At 40.1% G+C, this 21,763-nt stretch overlaps 1 protein-coding gene across 2 annotated transcripts in view; it reads left to right on the top strand.

The window, feature by feature from the left end:
• The first annotated feature begins 4,601 nt into the window (after nt 1–4,601).
• LOC109038510 (uncharacterized) overlaps nt 4,602–21,763 on the top strand; it is a 193,505-nt gene continuing 176,343 nt past the window's right edge. The window contains exon 1 of one of the 2 annotated variants that reach the window (XR_011900084.1): nt 4,602–5,990. Coding sequence is in view for 1 of the 2 variants with exons in the window: in XM_072301812.1 (XP_072157913.1) it covers nt 12,912–12,980 (69 nt within the window). In the remaining variant the exon portion in view is untranslated. Of the gene's footprint in view, nt 5,991–12,025; nt 12,981–21,763 lie in introns of those variants that run through there. The other variant, XM_072301812.1, reaches the window with a different exon arrangement.

Genomic DNA, 21,763 nt, shown 5'->3' on the forward strand with positions numbered 1-21,763 from the left:
TATTCAAAATAATTGTCAACTTCGAATCCACATCTCCGCGATGAGAGCATTATACTTGTCGCACCTAGAGTTCGACTCATTAGCCCCTCTAGTCACCGCTATCGATACTTAAACCCGAATTTTCTATCATCTCACGTATAGCGTGGTATAAGTTTTTTACGATCATACAACGTTGATACTGTGGTATACAACAGGGTGACGTCATAGAATGGATGCTTAGAGTGATGACACTCAATCGTATTCCCCCGGATGGATAGGCAACCCGCTACGAATTTATGGGAGAACCTCGGTCGCCTAGCTGGGTGGGGTGACGACACATAATGGATGCTTCACATGACGTCACGTAAAATGATGCAGGTCATTGGTCAAACGTATTTACCCGAATGGTTGTACTGTGTATGATTGCTAATAGAGCAGATATCGTCACGGTAAAGGACTCATGGCACATGAAAAACCCTGTGAAGATAGGTTTTTGCAGATTTTTTGCAACGTCTGCTCCTTCAAATTTCCCGCCTAATTCGCAGGCAAATTGTTGACTCTAACATATCATGCTTCGCTCGGGTGGGTAGGTAGCCCATAAGGATTAAACGGTTGTGGTTTAAAAAAGCTAATGGTAGCCCCCTTCACGTTTAGGCAACCCGCAACAGTAAACACGGATGCCATACACCGTACACTAATCCATACCCGACTCCGGGTTAAATCATATTTTCCCGCTCAATTTTACAACATTGTTACCATGTTCCATAGCAACACCCGACATTAATTCAAATTTTCCCGCTCAATTTCTCAACGTTGGTTGGTGTCGTCACAGCATGAAAAGATGGCTGTCATTTTATACACTAAAACACCCATCACCCGTAACTAATTCAAATTTTCCCGCTCAATTTCACAACGTTAGTGACGTCATAGCATGAAAACATTGTTGACATATGATCCGCTAAAACACCCATCACCCAGCCAACACCGTTAATTTACCCCGATTTTTCTGCACGATTTTACAACACTGGTAACGAGTAAGCTTACCCGTCGCCCATGATAGGTAGGCAAGCCGCATCAATTAACCAGTGGTTGTCACAACTCTCAAGTAACCCACGCCCCTCCTGTCCCGATTTTACTAGACTGATAACGATTACCCATCATCCCAGATAGCTATACAACCTGTAACAGATAACCAGTCACTAGTGACGCCACACCATGGTTGTAAAATCAGGCATCCTAAAATAATCCAGTTTTTCCCCCAAATTTTTCAACAATACCCGCAATTAATCACGATTTTCCTGATCAGACTGACAACGTGGGTGATGGGTAGGCAACCCGCAACAGTCGCTAGTGACGTCACACCATGGTTGAAAAATCAACATTTTTCTGCACAATTTTACAACACTGGTAACGATAGGTAGTCAACCCGCAACAGTCGCTAGTGTCGTCACACCATGGTTGCAAAATCATCCTAAAATAATCAACATTTTTCTGCACAATTTTACAACACTGGTAACGATAGGTAGGCAACCCGCAACAGTCGCTAGTGACGTCACACCCGGGTCACGTGAGATAGGCCCCCGACTTAAAGGTCAAGTCCCGAAACGATAGGTAGGCAACCCGCAACCAGTGATCTCACACCGGGGTCACGTAGCTCCCGACTTAAAGGTCAAATTTGGCCCCATATCCCTATATATACACTACTGTTATTGCCTGTTTATTTCAAGTGCTGAAGTTCTTCGCGAGCGCTAAGCTTGGAGAGTCTTCTTCCTTGCCAGAACGAATAAAACCTGCCTACTCGACAAGTTGTTGAATAGAGAATACACACGCTGACTGGGGAGGAAATACAATAATCAGGATTGAAAGATTTGGGAACTTAAAAAAATGCTTCGACGAAGATTCAAGCGAAAGGGAAAAGGATGGGTCTGATTCATGTTTATTTGATTTATTAGCCGCAGAAAAATAATAAAATCAAGCATTTTGTCGAATACCTAGGCAAATGGTAAATCATTCTTACGTAGAGTGAAATTCTAATTCTTCACCTAATTTTAGGCAAAATATTGGTGGTAGTGCGAAACGGATGGAAATCGAAATCTCCGACTTTGTTTTAAACACAGCCGGTGGAACAAGATGCTTAAATTGTCATACCTTCGATAAGATTCGCCACTTTTTCTGCCGGAAGAATTACAAAAAAAAGAAAGAAAAAAATAATTGCTTTGGTAGGAGGATTTTCTGTAAAAACACGGATCATGCAACAATATGTTAATTTATGTTCAGCTCCTGAATGAAAATGTACCTAAAAGTTTATATTAGAAGCATTTGAAGTGGAAGAAACATGAAGAGTCTGTTTGTTGGGTTATTCGCCATAAATACAAAAAATGTTGTAAACTTTCAACATTTGACTGTTTGCCGAGGCATTTTGTCAAATGCCTGAGCAAATAGTCAAATATTCTTACTTAGGTTGAAAAGAGCCTCCCAAAATTTCGCTTCTTTTTCGGTATTAGATTCGACCATCAAACCAAGGTTTAATTGAAAACTTATAATAACAGAATACTCAGGAAAAAATTTCAAGATGAGTATAGGAACCGTTTTCGAGTTACGGGGGGGGGGGGGCGGGCAAAAGAGTCAAACTTCGGCCTTATCATTCCCTAGAATTTAGATTAGAATTAGATTTTCTTGTTGAATTGATGTGTCTACGGGGTTGTTATCGTTGTTTACACATGTTATACACACCGGTTCCTACGTATTTTTACAGGCAAAATCGAGTTTTAATGTTGACGAGTCGATAAATCGATCGGTTATATCGAATTTTTAAGATTCTTTACGGAAAATCAACGATTTTTTCAGATTGAAATTGTTCATTTTTTATTCATGGATGACTAAATGCATCAGAATTTTTTTAAATTCACAATCGCTTTTGAGTAAGTTGCGATCCTAAAAACGGCGACTCTTTCAGTTTCGCTTCAGAATACGATTACCGAACCAAGGGACTTAAAATACACAATCTGATCCAGCCGCCTGCACTCTCTCCTTTGAAATAAGACGTAGAGACCAAAACAGTCTTACTATATTTTCAAAATAATATTCCTAGGCATTTTTCGAATATGCGGCTCGATTTAAAACCCAAAATTATGAACTTTTTTGTCAACACCATTGTACAAGACCACTCACAATGGGTACAGAATAGCGCCTTCAAATCGATCCGTAAACAAAATGCAAAATTCTGATACTACTATTCGTGCGTCACGACAGTCATTTTGCATACCTGGCAATTTGAAGGCGAATCATTGACTTCAGGCAACGGGGTACGAATAACAGCCATGCCATTCGATATTCCGCTCTGAAAAATACGTTTCAAAAATGTCGTAAATTTATATAAGTATCACCGGCCCGTAAAATTTCTAATCTTTCATATCCTTCTTACATTTTATGCCACTTTGACTTAACCACAGAATACTTTTTGGAGCAGGAAGCTCAAAAAAGCTCTAACTTTTCTCGCGTATATGTGAAGTTAGGAGTCAATTCTAGACCCTCCAAATTCGATGCGATCATCATGATTCTTCGGTAAACTTACATTATAAACCGTTTTAATTCGCGCTTTTACGCAATTTTGCAACGGAACATTCTTCACGTTTTCTCCTCAAAACAGTATCTGCTTACCCGACGGAGCCGCCTTCACAGAAGAGTCTGTTAACTGGAGCAGAGACAACATATTTTAGACACCCTGCGCTCCTATCTTTTCCACAGCGTAAAAGTTATTCGTCCTTTCCGAAGTTAACACTGAGATTCGCCGAATCATGACATGATTACCACAGAATTGAGACACTCGTTTAGCAATCCCTACGCAATTTACAAAAATTCAGCACAAGAAAATGCTCTATTTAATATTTTGACTGCATTTTGCAATGTAGAATCTGCACGCAAACCTTTTAGTGCACTATCTCAGAGTTCTTAAAGAGCTTATTTCGCAGTATCTTTCAGGATTTTTTTTGAAATGGGAAAAAGTATAATAACAGATTTAAAAGTAAGAAAATGCACCACCTAGTAACGTCATCTGGCGGCATTTCCCAATTTAACACATGCATTTCAGCAGATTTGATCGAATCGCCAAGTTTCCTTCGATGAAATGTGTATTTCAGCGGAAAGAAATAATTTCGCGCTTTTACGCAATTACCTCGCAAATATGAACTGCACTGGAGAAAAACACATCGGATCTTGAGTCCAGACTCTTAAAAACATCGACAAGAAAAAACTCTTGATTCAATCGGATTTTTGCTTAAATCAAGAACCAAGCCTCTTGATTTGAGCGGATTTCCTTTTGATTTCAGCAAAAATCTGATTGAATCAAGAGTATTTTTTCTTGTCAATGTTTTCAAGAGTCTGAACTCTAGATCCAATGAGTTTTTTTTGTCAGTGTAATCATCTTAACATGTTTTATCCTTACTCCCTGTAAATTCAAGACAAAAATTGCCTTTGTAATTTTTTTTTTTTTTTTTTTTTTTTTTTTTTTTTGCATGTCAGTAAATTAATGGCAAAGAATGTAAGTTTCACACTCCTGGAAAAAAACACATTGGATCGAGAGTCCAGACTCTTAAAAACATCGATAAAAAAAGATACTCTTGATTCAATCGGATTTTTGCTTAAATCAAGAACCAAGCCTCTTAATTTGAGCGGATTTCCTTTTGATTTAAGCAAAAATCTGATTGAATCAAGAGTATTTTTTCTTGACAATGTTTTCAAGAGTCTGGACTCTAGATCCAATGTGTTTTTTTTTTTCCAGTGTACAACATTTCCACATGCTCTTGATTCCTTTTTGCAAAATGCAATCCACTTAATTCTGGGACATTCCGTATTGCCCGCGGCTGGAAATGCATTTTGCAGGGTAGTTTGGCTCTTCTGCGGGGGTGGTTGAACGCGGTAGTTTGAGGGCGAGCGCGCAAGAGGGCGCGGGATGCACCCTTGCCGACCACGTGCTTTAAGGGCTGTCACACCCTCCGACTCGGAGCTGCTGCCGTTTTCAGTCAACCCCCGCGACTCACCAGCAACTCGCGTCTCTTCGCGTTTCATTTTTCCTTGCTTTTCGCGATCGCGCCGCTGACTGTCCTGCTTTGCGGACCATTCCAAATTTCGCCATTTTTTATTATAATTTCAAAGTTTCGTTGTTATTTATTCAGAAAAATTGACCACTCAACGAGACATGATTTTTATGAATAAGTGCATTTTTTGAACCCTCTCAAGTTTTGCTTGTGCATGAAGAATAATCAAGTTTGTACCTGGTAATTTCGCGTGATCGACCTTCAATAAAAATATCGTTTGATTAAGGACAGGTATGAAACCAAACTCATATCTCTTTTTCAAAAGAAGGAACATTACAAAATAAATTAACGGATAAATAAAACTACTCTAATAAAACCCGCAGTGAAGGAAGTGTCATCACGAAATTTTTCCTTGTTAATTCTGTTTTCACCTAATTTTTGTGTTTTAAAGTTAATTTTTTTGAAAATTTCCTTTTGTTTCTTTCGACAAATTTTAAACATGCAGCCCTAATGGTTTTTTAATATTTTTTTTTGCGATACAGCAAATCGATTTCGGTTTTTTACTGTGGTATAACAGCGTGAATACCTACTGCTTAGAATCTTGATACAAATAGGTTTTAACGACAGTGAAACTACGTCAAGTGCGAAACCATTTATGGAAACTCTCTTGAATGATCCATTCTAGTTTTGACAATGTTTTCGTGTCTAGTTTTACAGTCATTTGACAATAATTTCTGGTAGCAAAAACACGTTTCATGATTGATTTTAATACAATAGAACTCTTCAATGATTTATAGTGGCAGTAGGCATTTATAACATAATTCGTAGGTTATCAACTGATTTTTATCAGATAAATTGATAAAGCTAGTACATATTTGAATCAAAGTTTTACTTGTTTTTGCATAAGTGAACATTCTTAAAAGTGATTGCACCCTCGGTTCCAGTTCTAGATATTGGATAACTTTGGTTCATCAGGTATGTTTCATATCTTTATTTCTTTCTCAACATATTTAGTATGCAAATTATTTGACCATGCAATGGCTTAATTTCAGAATCACATTCGAAAAAATTATTCCTGCCTATTCATCTGCAATTAATATTTTATGCATGTAATTGACAGTATATTTAAAGAATTTTCAATTGCGAATCCTTTCGGATCGGGTTAAAATGATATTTTGAAGAATTGTATGAAACAAGTTTTTCTGAAATCGGTACTTGAAAAAAAAGAAAAGAAGCATTCGATGTTTTTAAAAAAAAGATCTGATCTAATTCTAAAGCTCGATGTTAATAATGAGTCTCATTAAGGTCTTCTATGAACGCCTCATGCCTGATTTTTGTAAGGCTCTTGCACGTAGGATTGAATACAGATCCTATATTTGAGCGAATTTAACATATGGTCCTATATATATGTGAAACATTAATACTATTCAGTGGCGATCATAAGATAATGAACTCCACCAAGAAGTAGCACCTGGTTTCATATTCGTATATTAAAGTTAATGTCAATCTCAAGACCTGGAAATCTTGCATAAACACCAACACTATTGTTCTGTATTCGATCCATTCTTATAAGGTAAGAGGATTACGGATAGAACCTGGAAGGGACATGTTCGTAATCTCGAGAAAAGCGTATTTCAACTACGAGGATGAAAAACAGTAGGCTATTCTGCCGTGTTAAGGAAGAACGCCGTATAAACAATCGAGAGTTGTCAAATTTCCCTTGATAAAATATGTATTTTTGACAACATTCATGCGTATTTTTCCTTGAAATTCTCAGATATTTTAGATGAAATTGCGTACAAAATTGTCTGAAAATTTTGGAAAATAATATTCGCAATTTTCCCAGCAAAGTCGGTTTTTATCGGAGGAAACGTGGCACGTCTGCAGGCTCATACGTCGTTCTTCCTTAGCACGGCAGTACTCTACAGTGGCGAAGTCCATGCAGTATGTTGGTAACAAGGAACCCTCCAAGCAAATATTTTAACTCCCCGGAGCTCGAATTGCCTAGCAGGCTAATTGAAGGCGTTTTGTGGGACGAACATGCGTCCCGCTCGCTTTCAGAAACGATCTCTCTGAGGGCCGCATTGGTGCGGGGTTTTCATGATATTCCGTGTCTGATTGCTCTGCGGGCTGATTATATAAACTGATAGACAAAGCTATAGACAAAGAAGATAAAGGGAAAATGAAGCGATTCTATTGCGGTGGAAGTGGGTGGTCGAAATGGATACAGGAGGTAGTTATAGACCAACTAACGGCAACCCATAGTCCACCAGTCTCTCCATTTGTCCTCTTTGTCTATCGCTTTGTCTATCGATTTCGACAAGCAGCCCGCAAAGGAGAGAAGAAATGAAGGGCGTGGAGGATAAGGCACATATATGCAGTTTTTGCTGTTTCAAGAAACACGTTTTCAAAGTATCAAAATTACACGGGCCCTCACGGTGGAGAAAATTTGAACTCATAATTTTATTTAGAGATCGGATTTTAGTGGCAAATTCTTTACAAAGTATGTTTTAAGACTGGTCTCCGTGGAATTTGTTAATATCGTATTCTTTTCAAAAACTGCACTTATGCTCCATGCCCTCCAAGTCACATAAATGAAAATGAAAGAAAAGACAGATGAATGAAGAAAATCGGTTCGAAGAAGATGATTTTCAACTTAGTATTCAGTATTGTATTTCCAATTTCCACGATCTCAGCTGAATTTGGTTTGAAACAATGCATTTTTTTTTTTTTAAATTCATATGATTGAAAAAGATAACTTCATTCCTTGTCTGTGATACCATCTAAATGTATTTATTTCGTACCGAATTGATGAACTAATATGAAGAAGAACGATTTTGATTGTTTAATCATCCACTCGGTATTATTGTATTCCAACCTCTAATTCTTGTAGGAGAGAAGCCACGCCATCCGCTAGGTTTGAAAACGATTAATCCTATTTTTTTTTTTTTTTTTTTTTTTTTTTTTTTATTTATTAAAAAAAGGGGAAAAGGAAACGAAAATCATTTCTCTCTCCCCCCCCCCATCCGCGATACCCTTTAACTGTATTTATTTCGTGATAAAATGATGGAGAAATATGAAGAAGAACATTTATGAGTATTTGATTTTCCACTCAGTATTATTGTATTCAGTGGCGTGGTAACGTGTCAAACGTATGGTAAAGGATCAATAAACAGGGTGTTCGCAGCGAACGCCTTAATAATCGATTCTTTATCATAGGTTTAAATGACATAACAATCGATACATCGCAAAGCACGCCACGCCACTGTTGTATTCCCAATTCAAATAATTCTAGGAGAGTAGCCACAATTTCGGCTTATCGTTTAAAACAACGAATTTTATTTTTTTATTTTTTTTTATCGATGAAGAGAGGGAAAAATAAACGAAAAGCATTTCTTCCCGTATCCGGGATGCCCTCCAACTGTATTTATTTCGTAGCGAAATGACAGGAAGTGCCCGCGGATGGATTTAGGGTGGCGAAGTGACACGAGGGAGAACTGTATCCCGTGTTATTGGATTTTCGAACAGGAAGGTGTTAAAGCACAAGAAGATTTATGTGCTCCCACTTTTATTCTTCACACGTGCGTGGACAGAGACAATGTTTCGCTCCCGCGGGAGAATAATTAAAAATGCAGGAGGCCGGACAGGCGTGTGCCTTTCAATTGTCTTTTTGATTCATGACGCCATCTCTGCATCCTTTTCACTTGCGCCGCGCCCTTCCCGCGGGTTTTGTTTTCTTTGGATTTTCATTTTTAATGGATCCTTTTTTTTCGTTTTCATGAATTTTTCCGTAAATAGACCATCAGACTGCCTACGTTCATAAATGTCAGTAATTTGAAAAACGTGGAAAAGCTAAGATTTTCCTCACTGAAAAAAAAAATCTCGGTGTATTTACTAAGAAAAGGGTAAAATTACCAAGAATTCAGGGTTCTATTTGATCCCAGTTTTTTCTCGGTAAAATTACCATTTATGGAATTGGTAATTTTACCGAGAAATCTCGGTAAAATTATTGAACTTTCTCGGTAATTTTACTGGACCTTGGTAAAAACGCCTATATTTTTTATCGACTGTGGTAGAATTACCGAGGTAAAATGGCAAAGTTACCGGGAATTGATTACCAATAAAAGCGGTATTCTTACCTGAAAAAACAGTAAAAATACCGGTTTTTGAGTAAGCTTACCAGTCTGTCTTGGTAAAATTACCAATAATTGGTAAAAAAGTGAGATGGTAAAGGTACCAACGGACCTTGGTAAAAACGCCGAGAATTTTTTTTCAGTGCTTCATTTCCGCGTGATACCACATCACATACCTGGTTCGATCGCGCACTTGATCTCAGCATAGAACGATGCGAGCATAATTCCAACGTTCACAAATAGATAGAGTTCATCAGAAAGGAGCCAATCCACATATCGACGGTGAAACTACCAAACCACGTATCTCGTTTGCGGTGTTTAAAAATCTCCGCTCACATTTTATTTTTTTGAAGTAGACCAAATCAATATCGATCCTTGAAATTTTCACAGAATTTTCTCCGCACGAAGAGGAAAAATCACGGAAATTTTCAAGACTGGACGTTAAGTAGCTTTTCATTTAAAAAATAAAGTATGACAGGAAGTCTGCGACGTCGCAAACCGAGATACGTGGTTTGGTAGTTTCACCGTCGATATAGTTTAAACTGAGGAGAAAAGGTTTGAAGTTTTATTCCTGCGTAAGGCTCAATGTAGAAAATAAACTTTAACCCCTCATTTTACAAATTGATTTTTTTTTTCGACTTTCAGTTCTTGGCAGGAGAATATATGCCAGTGGAACTCAAAAATCTTCTTAACTCAGTTTTTTCGAGAATGCGGGGTGGCTCTGATGAACTCGGTCGCAGTGGCATGGCGTGCTTTACGATCTATCGATATTTCCCCATTAGAAGCTGTGGTGAATAATCGATTATTAAAGCGTTCGCTGCGAACACCCTGTTTATCAATACTTTTCCGTAGGTTTACATGACCGAGCAATCGATACATCGCAAAGCACGCCACGCCACTGCTCGGTCTTAATGTCAGTAATTTGAAAAAAAGAAGCTAAGATTATCCTTCATTTTCGCGTGATACCGCATCATAAACGTATTTCGGAGTTCGAATAGTTGTGCGCCTAATTTCCCCGTGGAACGATGCGAGCATGATACCTACGTTCATAAATTTCCGTAATTTGAAACAAGTGAAAAAGCCAAGGTTATCCTTCATTTCCGCGTGATACCACATCACAAACCTAGTTCGGAGTTCGAGTAGTTGTGCGCTTGATTTCTGCAATGCCTACATTCTTAAGCGTCAGTAATTTGAGGGAAGTGAAAAGCGCAGATTATTATCCTTCATTTCCACGTAATACCACATCACATACCCAGCTCGGAGTTCAAATAGTTCCGCGCTTGATTTCCACGTTAGCTATCTCCTTGTCTCCGCGGAACGTTTCACGAGATATTCCCCAAGTTCAAATCACAGGATTGAGACTTCTGGGTTTTTCCCTCGTCAAACCACACAACAAAATTTCCGCAACGTCTGAAGCGCAAAGCACTTGGGGGGGGGGGGGGTTGGATTGCGAAGTGGTCAGAGGATGTGCCCCCTAGTAATGAGCACTGGAAATGACAAGTCCCTTAAATCTAGAGTTCAGACTCCTAAAAAATTTGACACGAAAAAATACACTCGATTTAATCGGATGTTTGCTTGAATCGAGAGCCAAGCCTCTTAATTTAAGTGAATATCCTTTTGATTCAAGCAAACATCCGATTGAGTCAAGAATAGTTTTTCTCGTCAAATTTAAGAGTCTGGACTCTGGATCCATGCGACTTTTTTTTCTAGTGATTCTCCAGTATTTCCTCAATTTCAGAATTTTCTAAATCGTGCGAATTCTTTTTTCTTTTAAAAAAATAGTGAATTTCGATGGGTAAAGTGCGAAATCACGTATCTACATTGCGGCGTTTCACAACCTCTGCTCTTATTTCATTTTTTCGAGGAAAAAGCAAGTCAACAATGTAACTTGAAATTTCTGCAGAATATTCTGCTGATATGGGAGGAAAGTCAAGGGAAGTTTTCAGGAAATCGAGATAATTAGGATGAAAAAATGAAGTATGACGTCAGTTCTGCAACGTTGCAAACGAAGATACGTAGTTCCGCACTTTTACCATCGATATATTTACAATAATAAAATATTCACGTTTGCTATCCTTTAAAATTAAACATTACTCGGCAAAAAAAAAAGCGAAGACGCTTTTCAGATAAAAAGATGAGGATCTTACAACACTAATCGAGTTGGATCCTTTCCGTTTAATGCAATCCAAATACTGTATAATATGAAGCACGTAGCGACGTACTGCCGTGCCAAGGTAGGACGCCGTATGTACATTCGAGAGTTGCCAAATTTCCCTCGATAAAACATGTATTTGTGACGGCGTTCATGCATATTTTTCCTTGAAATTTTCAGATATTTTAGATTAAATTGCGTACAAAATTGTCCGAACATTTTGGAAAAAAATATTCGAACTAAGCCAGTAAATTCGGTTTTTAGTGAAGGAAATCTGGCAGCGTCTAAAGGCTCATACGGCGTATTTCCTTGGCACGGTAGCGTAGCCTTGAAGTTGAGCATTTGTTCATTTAAAAATAAAGTGCGACAGGGAGTCTGCAACGTCGCAAACTGTGATTCTTCCTTTCCACCAAGCGTCCTATTAAAAAAATCGCTGAACTCAGGAACAGGAGTTGTGTTTGAAGGGTTTTGATAGTAGATTTTGCAATAGGGGCGGATAGACAAATCTGATCGTGCGTGGATTTGTGTGTGTGTGCGAGTGGGAAGCTTTCTCGCTCGCTCGTTGCCAAACGATAAGAATTGGCGGGATGAAAATCTGCGAGAGACCGAATCGGGCGACTGGGGAGCCACGCGTAGCGTTGGGGTGGGGGGACGCTTGCCTCGAGACAATCACCTGAGGCGAGAGCGCGCCCCACCAGCACCGGCCAGTTTGCCGAAAACAGCGCTACCGTCAGGTTCACGCGTCGCAAATCTGTTACGTCCGGCCGGTAGCACATTGCTCTGTCTGAACTCGATTACCTTTTACTTGTTTCGGTCATTACTCGTTTAAACAGTGCTTTCGGCTAATAAGCGGCGATTTTCTCAATATCTGTGCAAGTTTTAATCGTTTCTTCGAAGATTGTGTGAACTTATATGCCTAATTCGCACTCTGCAAAGGTGAAGGATACTGACTTTTCCAATATGGCGGGCGTGAACGTATGGAACGTATCCTTCCTGTCTCTGGTCGCGTCGCATCGGTTGAAGTTATTCGTTTTCGCGTTGTGCAAGTAGCAAGTGAACTTCTCGCGAGAATTCGTTCAAATTTTACGTGGCGTGATTCGAATTCGATGAGGACTGTTGTCGAAAATGGAGATACTTTTCCTCCCTCTCATCGGTTGGAAGTGATTTTGACTTAAGTGGCCTTCTTTCGATTATCCGTCGGATGTTTTCGTGGACTTGATTTCGAATTCGACAGTTCAGTGCTTTCTTATTCAAAAGAAAACCGCAGAGATCTAAGTATCTTATTTGTTGCGATCCCTATTGTGTTGGGCTGAAGTGACGAAGACGAGGATCAGCCTGGTGTTCGGTTCGAGTTGGCTCGCGTGGTTTCTCGAACCTCCGAGGTTCTGCGTGTCCTTGCTCTAAGCTCAGACATTTCTATTCGTCTCACATTTTTATTTCATCGGTTTCGCTACTCTCGTAATTAGTGAGCCCCTCCCAGGGTCGCGGACAGTTGTGGTTTTCGTGTTTTCTGTGTTTTCGCGTCGTGTGAAACCGCGTGGGACAGTGATCGTGCATTCAGTGCGTTTTGTGTTCTGTGTTTCATCTAGTGGGACGAGCCTCGGGAATTAAATGTCTCCAACTATTCTGGAATATTCTGCCCCAGCTATTTTCGTAAGATTGGTCAAGCTCTCTGGTCAGGTCTGAAAACATCAATTAATTACTCTATTCTGATTTCAATTCTGTCACATCATGTTTAGTCTCTTTACCCTGATTGCCACCTTCATGGTTATGGGGTTGTCCACTCGAAGAGTGAACGAAAAATCGGCTTTAGTCGTTAAGAAATTACAGCCACCTGTAGGAGGTGGCTGTAAGGTATTTTCCGAATACTGGGATCATAAAAATGTAGGTATCGTATACCTCGCGATTTTTCTTTAACTGGATACATTTAAAGCAGAAGGAACTCTGACACGCGTGAAGAATGGATGTAGTTCCTTATGATAATTATTTACCTACTTACTTAAATACGCCGGAGATTATTTGCATGTTTTCAGCTATTAAGTATTTGCTATCTTCTCATATGAGATAATAATTTCTAAACTTGTAGACTGCCGGTGAGTGTTAAGAAAGGGAGGTTTTGGTTGTTTTTTTTTTTTAAAAAAATTTAACCCACATTTTTTACCGTATTTGTGTTCTGAATTTTAGTACACTCTCTTGAAAAATTCGCCCGAAGTCCATCTTCCTTCCTTACCTACAGCAGTTATATCGAAATTACCCTCAATGAAGCCATGAATACAGGCTATTATCGTTAGTGTGAGGTGCAATGTGAACATTCATCATGTTTTCTCATCCAAAAGTTTCCAAAAGATCTTTCCTATTTCAGCCCAAATTTTTCCAATACGAGTATTATCAACGGTAGAATACAACTTTTGTTTCCCTTTGCCAAACACGCTGTGGGCTATTAGCTGAGAATGTCTCAATTAAATCATTGGAAATCGACCAATTTTTCTCGCAAGTGATTCATACAGTTTGGTTTTTATCAATTCGAGTCTCCTGAGATCTACGTGAGCCCGTTGCTCGTCTGTGAAGTCCAATCCAGGAAAATGCAGTGTAATGAGACAGAGAATATTTTCAGATACCTAAGCGGGATGAAATTTTATTGAATCTACCTAAAACATTCTGCCCCCCCCCCCCCCCCCCTTAAAATGACCAGCTGAGATTTCGAAATGATTATGAAACTGATCAATTTTTAAAATCTAGGACCCCTCTCCCACGTCACGGGTAAGAGTCAAGGGGACTTTTTTTTTTTAAAGGTAGTTTGAGTGTCATCTCTCACTGCCAAGGTCCCAATTGACAAAATTAAAGAGAGACGGAGGATAGATGAAAGAAATGAGCGAACATCCATGACCCCTCCAAAGTGACAAGACCTGAGACATAATTCCCCCCTTCCTCTTCTTTTTGAAAAGATCAAGTGAGACAAAATTGAAGAGAAGAGAAGAAGGAAAGCTGTAAGGAAGAGAGAGAGAAGAAGGAAAGATGTAAGAAAGAGAGAGAAGAAGAAGGAAATATGTAAGAAAGAGAGAGAGAAGAAGGAAAGATGTAAGAAAGAGAGAGTGACCATCCATTGATCTGAAACTTGCTCATTTTTGTGGAACTTGATTGTACAGATTGTACAAATTGATTTATATGTTGCAAAGTTTCAACTAGAAAGCACTCCTTTAATCAAATAACGGGAGTATCTCGTTTAAATTTCCTTAAATTTTCGTTTAAATCATAATAGCTATTCTCAACGCATACTAAAATGAATTCAGCAACGTTGCTATGATATGAAGTCCCTCTGACTCTCGCCGTCTCGCCCCTTCGACAGACATTGCCAAATTGCCATCCGTATCCTCCAATTCGCTCTACGCCTTTTGCAGTACTCCCGTTCCAAGGATAAACGCCGTATGAACATTCGAATGTTGCCAAATTTCCTCCCTGTAAATACTTATTCTTGAGAAAAGTCGTGAGTATTTTTCTTTGAAATTTTCAGACACTTTAGATCAAATTCGAAACAAAAATCTCTAAAAAATTGGGAGGAGACTGTCGAAAATTTTCCCGAAAATTCGTATCTGTAAAAGAAAACAAATTTCCTCCCAATAAATATACTTCTTCTTGAGAGAAGTTGCGAGTATTTTTCCTTGAAATCATCAGATACTCAGGATCTTATTTGAAACAAAACTCTCTAGATAATTGGAAGGAGACTGTTTAGAATTCTCCCGAAATTTCGTGATTTGTAAAAGGAAACTTGGCAATGCCTCGAGGCTCATACGGAGTTCTTACTCAGCGCAGCAGAGTAGGTAACACAATTTCTACCTGTCACCTCACAGTGCCTTTACATTAGAGAACGTAATTATCAGGAATATTGTTTAATAATTCGGTCTAATTTTAGCCGTATCTTTCGATTCACTTTTCTTGAGGAAGAAGCACCACCCCGCCAGAGAAGAGAGACCAGAGGGGGGAGAGAGTGTGATAGAGACCGGGGAGGGGGGAGGTGCATTGACAGATCTGTGAGGAAAACCAGGGAACGCGCTTTGGGTGGCATCGTTGCGTCCCTTTCAACAGGATGTTGTCTCGCCACTCGACTCTCACTTGCAGGTGGCGACGGCGACTGTCTTATCATCACAGTTTCTTCCAGCGAAATCAGTCCCGAATGATTTCACAGAGCAGATTCTGACAGTGACCCTTCGTTGATTCAAATTTTTTCCTCCTCAGTCGTCTGAAACTGTGATCATTCCAAGAATACCCCCCCCCCCTCCCCCGCCCCGCCACTCCTCCTTTTTTCGAGCAATTTCCCTCCAAGAGGCGCGTCTTCACCGCAGGTAGTTTTCACAGGGTTGCCGCAGTCAGTGAATACCAGGGACACCGGGAAATGTCAGGGAATTTTAAGAAGCCAGGGAAAAACCTGGAAATCAGTGGCGTGGCGGGAATTGCGATATATCGATTGTCATGCCATTTAAACCTATGGTAAAAAATCGATTATTAAGGTGTTCGCTGCGAGCACCCTATTTATCGATCTTTTTCCATAGATTTAAATGGCAGATCATTCGATACATTGCAAAGCACGCCACGCCACTGCTGGAAATGTGAGGGAAAAATCCTCAAATCACCTTCATTTGCTTTCTCGAGTGGGTTTGACGTATCGAATGACAAATGCTTAAAAACTATTTCTAAGTACGTCGTTTTAAAAATCTGGCATTCGTTCAACCGTCTGAGAATTTCACCAAAATGCATCAGGGAAATGACGGAATTAAATTTTCCAAATTCTGTGGCAACCATGTTTTTACTCTTCCCGGGAATGATTTTCATTAAAATTCTACGTTTCCCTCTCGTTGCTTTCAGTGGCGTGGCGTGAATTGCAATGTATCGATTGTTATGCCATTTAAACCTATGGTAAAGAATCGATTATTAAGGTGCTCGCTGCGAACAAACACCCTGTTTATCGATTTTTCTCCATAGGTTTCAATGGCATATCAATCGATGTATCGCAAAGCACGCCACGCCACTGGTTGCTTTCCTCTTTGTTATTCAGTTATGGACCGTTCAAGTATTACTTATGCAAGACATTTTGGCAGACTTTTTGACCCTCTCGCCCCCTAATTTTTGAACTGCACAAAAATGGTCAAGACCCTCTCCTCCCTTTCGAAGGATGTAAGAATGACCAGGCAGCCCCCCCCCCCTCCCCCATTTTTAGGAGGTAACTGAGAAAACCTGAAGGGAATTATTTACCTATGTTGTGTAGTACCTATTGTTTTTTCCATCTGAGGTGAGAAGCTTACATAGGACTGGAACCCCCCCCCCCCTCCCTATTTTCCTAGAAAGTAATAGAGACAACCTGAGGGGAATTATTTACCTATAATGAAATATCGTTTTTCCCATCTGAGGTGAGGAGCTTACGTAGGACTGGACCCCCCCCCCCCCCCTCTTTTTTTAGAAAGTAACGGAGACAACCTGAAGAGATTATTACCTACTTATATTGAGAAATATTGGGTTTTCCCATTTGAGGTGAGAAGCTTACGTGGGTCCCATTTGAGGTGAGAAGCTTACGTGGGACTGGAACCTCCCCCCCCCCCCTCTTCTCCCCCACTTTTTAAGAAGTGACTGAGAAAATCTGAGGGGAATTATTTACCTATACTATGACATATTGTTTTTCCCATCTGAGGTGAGAAGCATACGTGGGACTGGACCCCCCCCCCCATCTGGCTTTTAGAAAGTGATGGAGATAACCTGAAGGGAATTATTACACATGTTGAGAATTATTGTTTTTTCCATTTGAGGTGAAAAGCTTACGCGACCGGACTTTCAACAGAGAAAACCAGAGGGGAATTATTTACATATGTTGTGAAATATTGTTTTTTTCCATCCGAGGTGAGGAGCTTACGTAGGACTGGACAGCCCCCTCCCCCCCCCCTTCGTAATATACCCGAAGAAGCAAGTTTAGATCACCTTTCATCCTCCGCAAGGTGATTCGATGGCAGACTCATTTTGTGTGAGAATGACATGTGATATATTGCATCGAATATTTCCATGTTTTCAGCTATTTGTCATTTTTATCGAATTTTGAGATCGCAACTCTTTTGTAACAAGACTAAAGAATGCACTTACCAATATTACAAACTAATTCAACATGATGAAAGGCAGAGTTTTTTTTAGAGGAAAAATGTCTTATTCGAGTGCAGCTTCGATACCAGTATCGAATGCGATGTATTTCTTCTAAAAAAAGATCCTACCTTCATTACGGTAAATTTGTTTGGAAAATTTGGTACGTGAATTCTTCAGTCTCGTGAAAACAGAAATGCGACCTCAAAATTCGAAAAAAATTACTAATAGTTGAAAACATGAAATTAATCAACGCGATGTATTGCATGTCGTTCTGACATAAAATTTGGCGGCCATTAAATCACCTTCAGTAGCGTACGCAATACTTGAACGGCCCCATCCCTCATGCAACTCTCACTCCTGAAATGGACCACATTTTCCAATTAGGATCAATAATCTCTGGCTTAAGTTAGAATCAGCTTATGTGCCATTAGTTCCCCTATGCAGATAAGGTATTTCTACCTGTGAGCCTGAAATCGTAAGTCCAAATCTGAATTCCGAGGGAAAAGCTCATCCTTACATCTAATTTTGTTCGATTTATGAAAGCACAGCATCAATGATATAAAATACATAAATGTATGGTACAACAGGTACTGTGTTAGGGTTTTAGGTATTTGCTTGATCAAATGGTGAGCTCATTCATTTAATGTCGTCCAAAAATTTGAAATTTTTTTAACATGAGAATATCGGATGCCTTTTTCCTCAACGCAAGCCAAGCGAAATTTTAATTATTCATCCCCCGACCATCATTCAAAACGACCCTTCAAACATTCCCTCTCCTCCCTTTTCTTAACATTCACTTGTCAGGCATTAGGATTCTTTTATCATGGAATTCTGATTATCTCTTTGAATTTTATGATCCCATTCCCATTTTATAGGTTTGTGTATCATTGACTGAAACTTTCTTTTCTACATTTTACTAGTAGGAACTATTATTTCGGGCCTATCATATCAACTAATTGTACAAATGTTGTCTCTAAAATGAGCCAAAATTATTAGTTCTTTACTGCAAAATTTAGTTCAATGAATTTTTTTTTTTTTTTTTTTTTTTTTTTTTTTTTTTTTGTAGTAGGTTTTTTCCTTGAGTCTACTCTCTCATTATTTCTATCCTTGCAAATCTCTTGCCTTCAACTCCTTCATCATTTCCATGCATGCATGCATGCATGCATGCATGCATACTCTTGCCTTCAGATCCTTCGTCATTTCTATTCAAGCATGCTTCTTGCCTTCTGATCCCTCATCATCTCTATCCATGTCTACTTCTTGTCTTCAGCCCCTTCATCGTCCTTATCTATGCTTACTTCTTGTCTTCAGCTCCTTCCTAATTTCTATCGATGCGTACTTCTTGCGCGCCCTTCCAACTTTTCTTGTTTCTCTCTCATCCTTAGGTACCTAAGGTAAGTACATTTTGTAAGAGGGTAAGTACATTAGGTAAGTATATCAGGTAAAACATATTAGATAAGTATATTAGATAAGTAAACCAGGTAAGTATATTAAGTACGTATATCAGGTAAATATATTTTGTTTACATTTTATTTCATTTTATTCCATCTCATCTCATGCCATTCCATCTCATCTCAATTCATGCCATCTCTATCTATATTTTGTTTACATTTTATTTCATTTGTTTACGTTTCATCTCATTTCATCTCATTTCATCACACGCAGGTGCGCCCACACAGCTCGTTTGACGGTCGGACGAGCGCTCCGCCGAGCAGTCCGCCGGAAGCTCGGTCTCTGGACAGAGCGTCCGGGAGGCTGTCCGATGTATCGCTCATCTGGCGGTCGGACGAACTGCGTGGACGCACCGTTGACTCCAAGGCTCTCGTTACACGAGCATGTGTCCGATCGGACCCCCGTCCGAGTGGAGCTCATCAACGCTCACCGGTGCTCATCGGTGAGCGGTGGTGCGCTCCACTCGGACGGGGATCCCTTCGAGATTCGCTCGTGTTACGATCGCCTCGGGTAACCTGTGTCCATGCGGCAGTCGATTCCTAGGGTTTCAGGCACCGTCACAGGGTCGGAGCCCGCAGGTCCGGGCGCGATCTGCGGACGGACCCCTCGCCGGAGCTGGCCGAGCGGCGATCGTTGTTGCAGCGCTACGACCGCGAGAGCAAGTCGCGGCGACAGCGGAACTATCCTGGGGCCTAAGCCCTGGATACACGTTCCAAGTGACGCTCCGAAGTGGTGGCTGTCTGGCCTAGTGTCGGCATGGGTCTGCCGAAGCAGAGCGCGGGGCGCTCTGCTTTGATGGGATCCATGTCGAGACTCGGCTGAGCAGCCACCACTTCGAAGTTTCACTTCGAACGTGTGTCAAGGGCGTGGCGCTGGGTTTCCACGGTCGACACGAGCCCGTCGAATTGGGTCCCCGATGCGACGATGCGATCGTGTTGCCGATCAAAATTGAGTGGTGCCTCTACTTTTTGTCATAAGATACCCTGTAATACCCTGCTTCAGTGGTGTCGTGAGGAGGGGGGGGGGGGACGCTGGCTCCGAAATTTTCAGTTTTTTCCCGCTCGCATGGGAACGGAGGCGTAATTACTCTTCGCTTCCGGATACATTTAAGAAAAAAAGCGGGAAAGTTATCGAGGCCTTCAAAAAAAACACAAGGGAGAAGGCGCTACCCCCTCCCAGAGGCGGACTGGCCCTAAGCAGAGGGCCATCGCCCTCTAATCGTTAACGGAGAGGGCTCCGCTAGGAGTCATTATGACATAATTTTTATGGCCCCACCGGAACTCCCCCTGGATTTTTTCAAAGAATATCATAGGAGGCCCTTCAGCGCCCCTTCTAAACTTTCCCCTTTTATATGAGAAGAGGCCAATTTTTCGAAGAATATCATAGGAGGTCCTTCAGCGCCTCTTCTAAACTTTCCCCTTTTATATGAGAAGAGGCCAATTTTTCGAAGAATATCATAGGAGGCCCTTCAGCGCCTCTCCTAAACTTTCCCCTTTTATATGAGGAGAGGCCTCCATTCTCATTTCGGTGCGGCCCGCCTCCTAAGCGTGGCAGGTGTTACGCACTTGTCCAAGGTATAAAGAAACTTCGCCCTCCCCCCCAAAACAAATATTTAAAAAAAGAAAAAAGTAAGACAAACTTAGGGGCACCTATGAATTTTGATCGGCACCTCTCAGTAGTTGCATGGATGACCCATTTCGATGCGCTCATTTCGATCGTGGAAACCGAGCTTAGAGAGAGCTCACCTCAAGGCCCCTCTTTGAAATCAAACTTATAGCTCACCTCGAGTCCCTGTGCTTAGGCACCCACTATGACCATACCTAGGGGAGAACCGGGTAAAGAGAGACTGGGGTAATGGGAGACTTTTGCTCCTGCTGCTACCCATTTGAGATTTAAGTAATGAAACAAGAAGGAATGAACTCTTGATCCATTTCTACGTTCTTGTACAAATTCCGAGATGGATCGGACGACAGCAGACCGCGGGAAGTGCATGTAAACATAACCTTTTTTTGAACTGTGTTTTTAAGTTCGTTCCGTGCCGCAGTTTTCGTGGATTTTGGAAAGTAAATTTTACTCAAAAAAAAAAAAAAAAAAAAATTATATCATTTTGTAGCTTAGGATATGTACTATATGGCTATATTTTTTTGTTTTATGCTATTTACTTTACAAGTCTGGCAGCATAAATATAACCAGGAGACAAGTGTCAAAATGCTAAGCAGGCAAATATTCCTCTAACATCAGAATAGATCAGGAAAAAATCCAATTCTTTAACTGGTACCTACCCTGAAACCACTCCACCGGTCAATTTTATCTTAATTTCAAAGCCGAAATATTCTCTTAAGCAATTTTTAATGCTTAATTTCATTATATACTATTAAGACCATATTTAAGGTCTATTTTTGCGGTTTTTTATCCCTCTAATAAAAATTTGAATTTTCACTGTTTGAATTGAATTTGTGAACTTCTCGTAGTCCAATTTCAAAACCCCGTAACTCATTCACATTTTATTCGATTGACCTGAAATTTGAAATGGTAATCAAACTCTATCAGTAGAACACTCTCATTGCCCTGCCATATTTTTCCTGTGCAATATAAGAGGCAATCCAGACCTCGTCTCTCTTTACTCCGTAATGGTAAAGAGAGGCATGAAAAATGGTGAAAAAGAAAAAAAAATTAAAAAAATACTTTCTATTGCAGTGATAGAGATGAAACTTTGGGTAATAAGTTCTCATGAGGTAACTAATGTATACCCTGATTTTCTCAATTTTTAATCTCAAACAGGGAGCTCAGAAATAGGGGGGTAGGTCTCTCTTTACCCGGTTCTCCTACATTAGAAAGACTTCAGGGAAAAAAAAAAAAAAAAAAAAAAAAAAAAAAAAAAAAAAAAAAAA

Source organism: Bemisia tabaci, chromosome 6, assembly GCF_918797505.1.
Source record: "Bemisia tabaci chromosome 6, PGI_BMITA_v3".
Classification (NCBI taxonomy): domain Eukaryota; kingdom Metazoa; phylum Arthropoda; class Insecta; order Hemiptera; family Aleyrodidae; genus Bemisia; species Bemisia tabaci.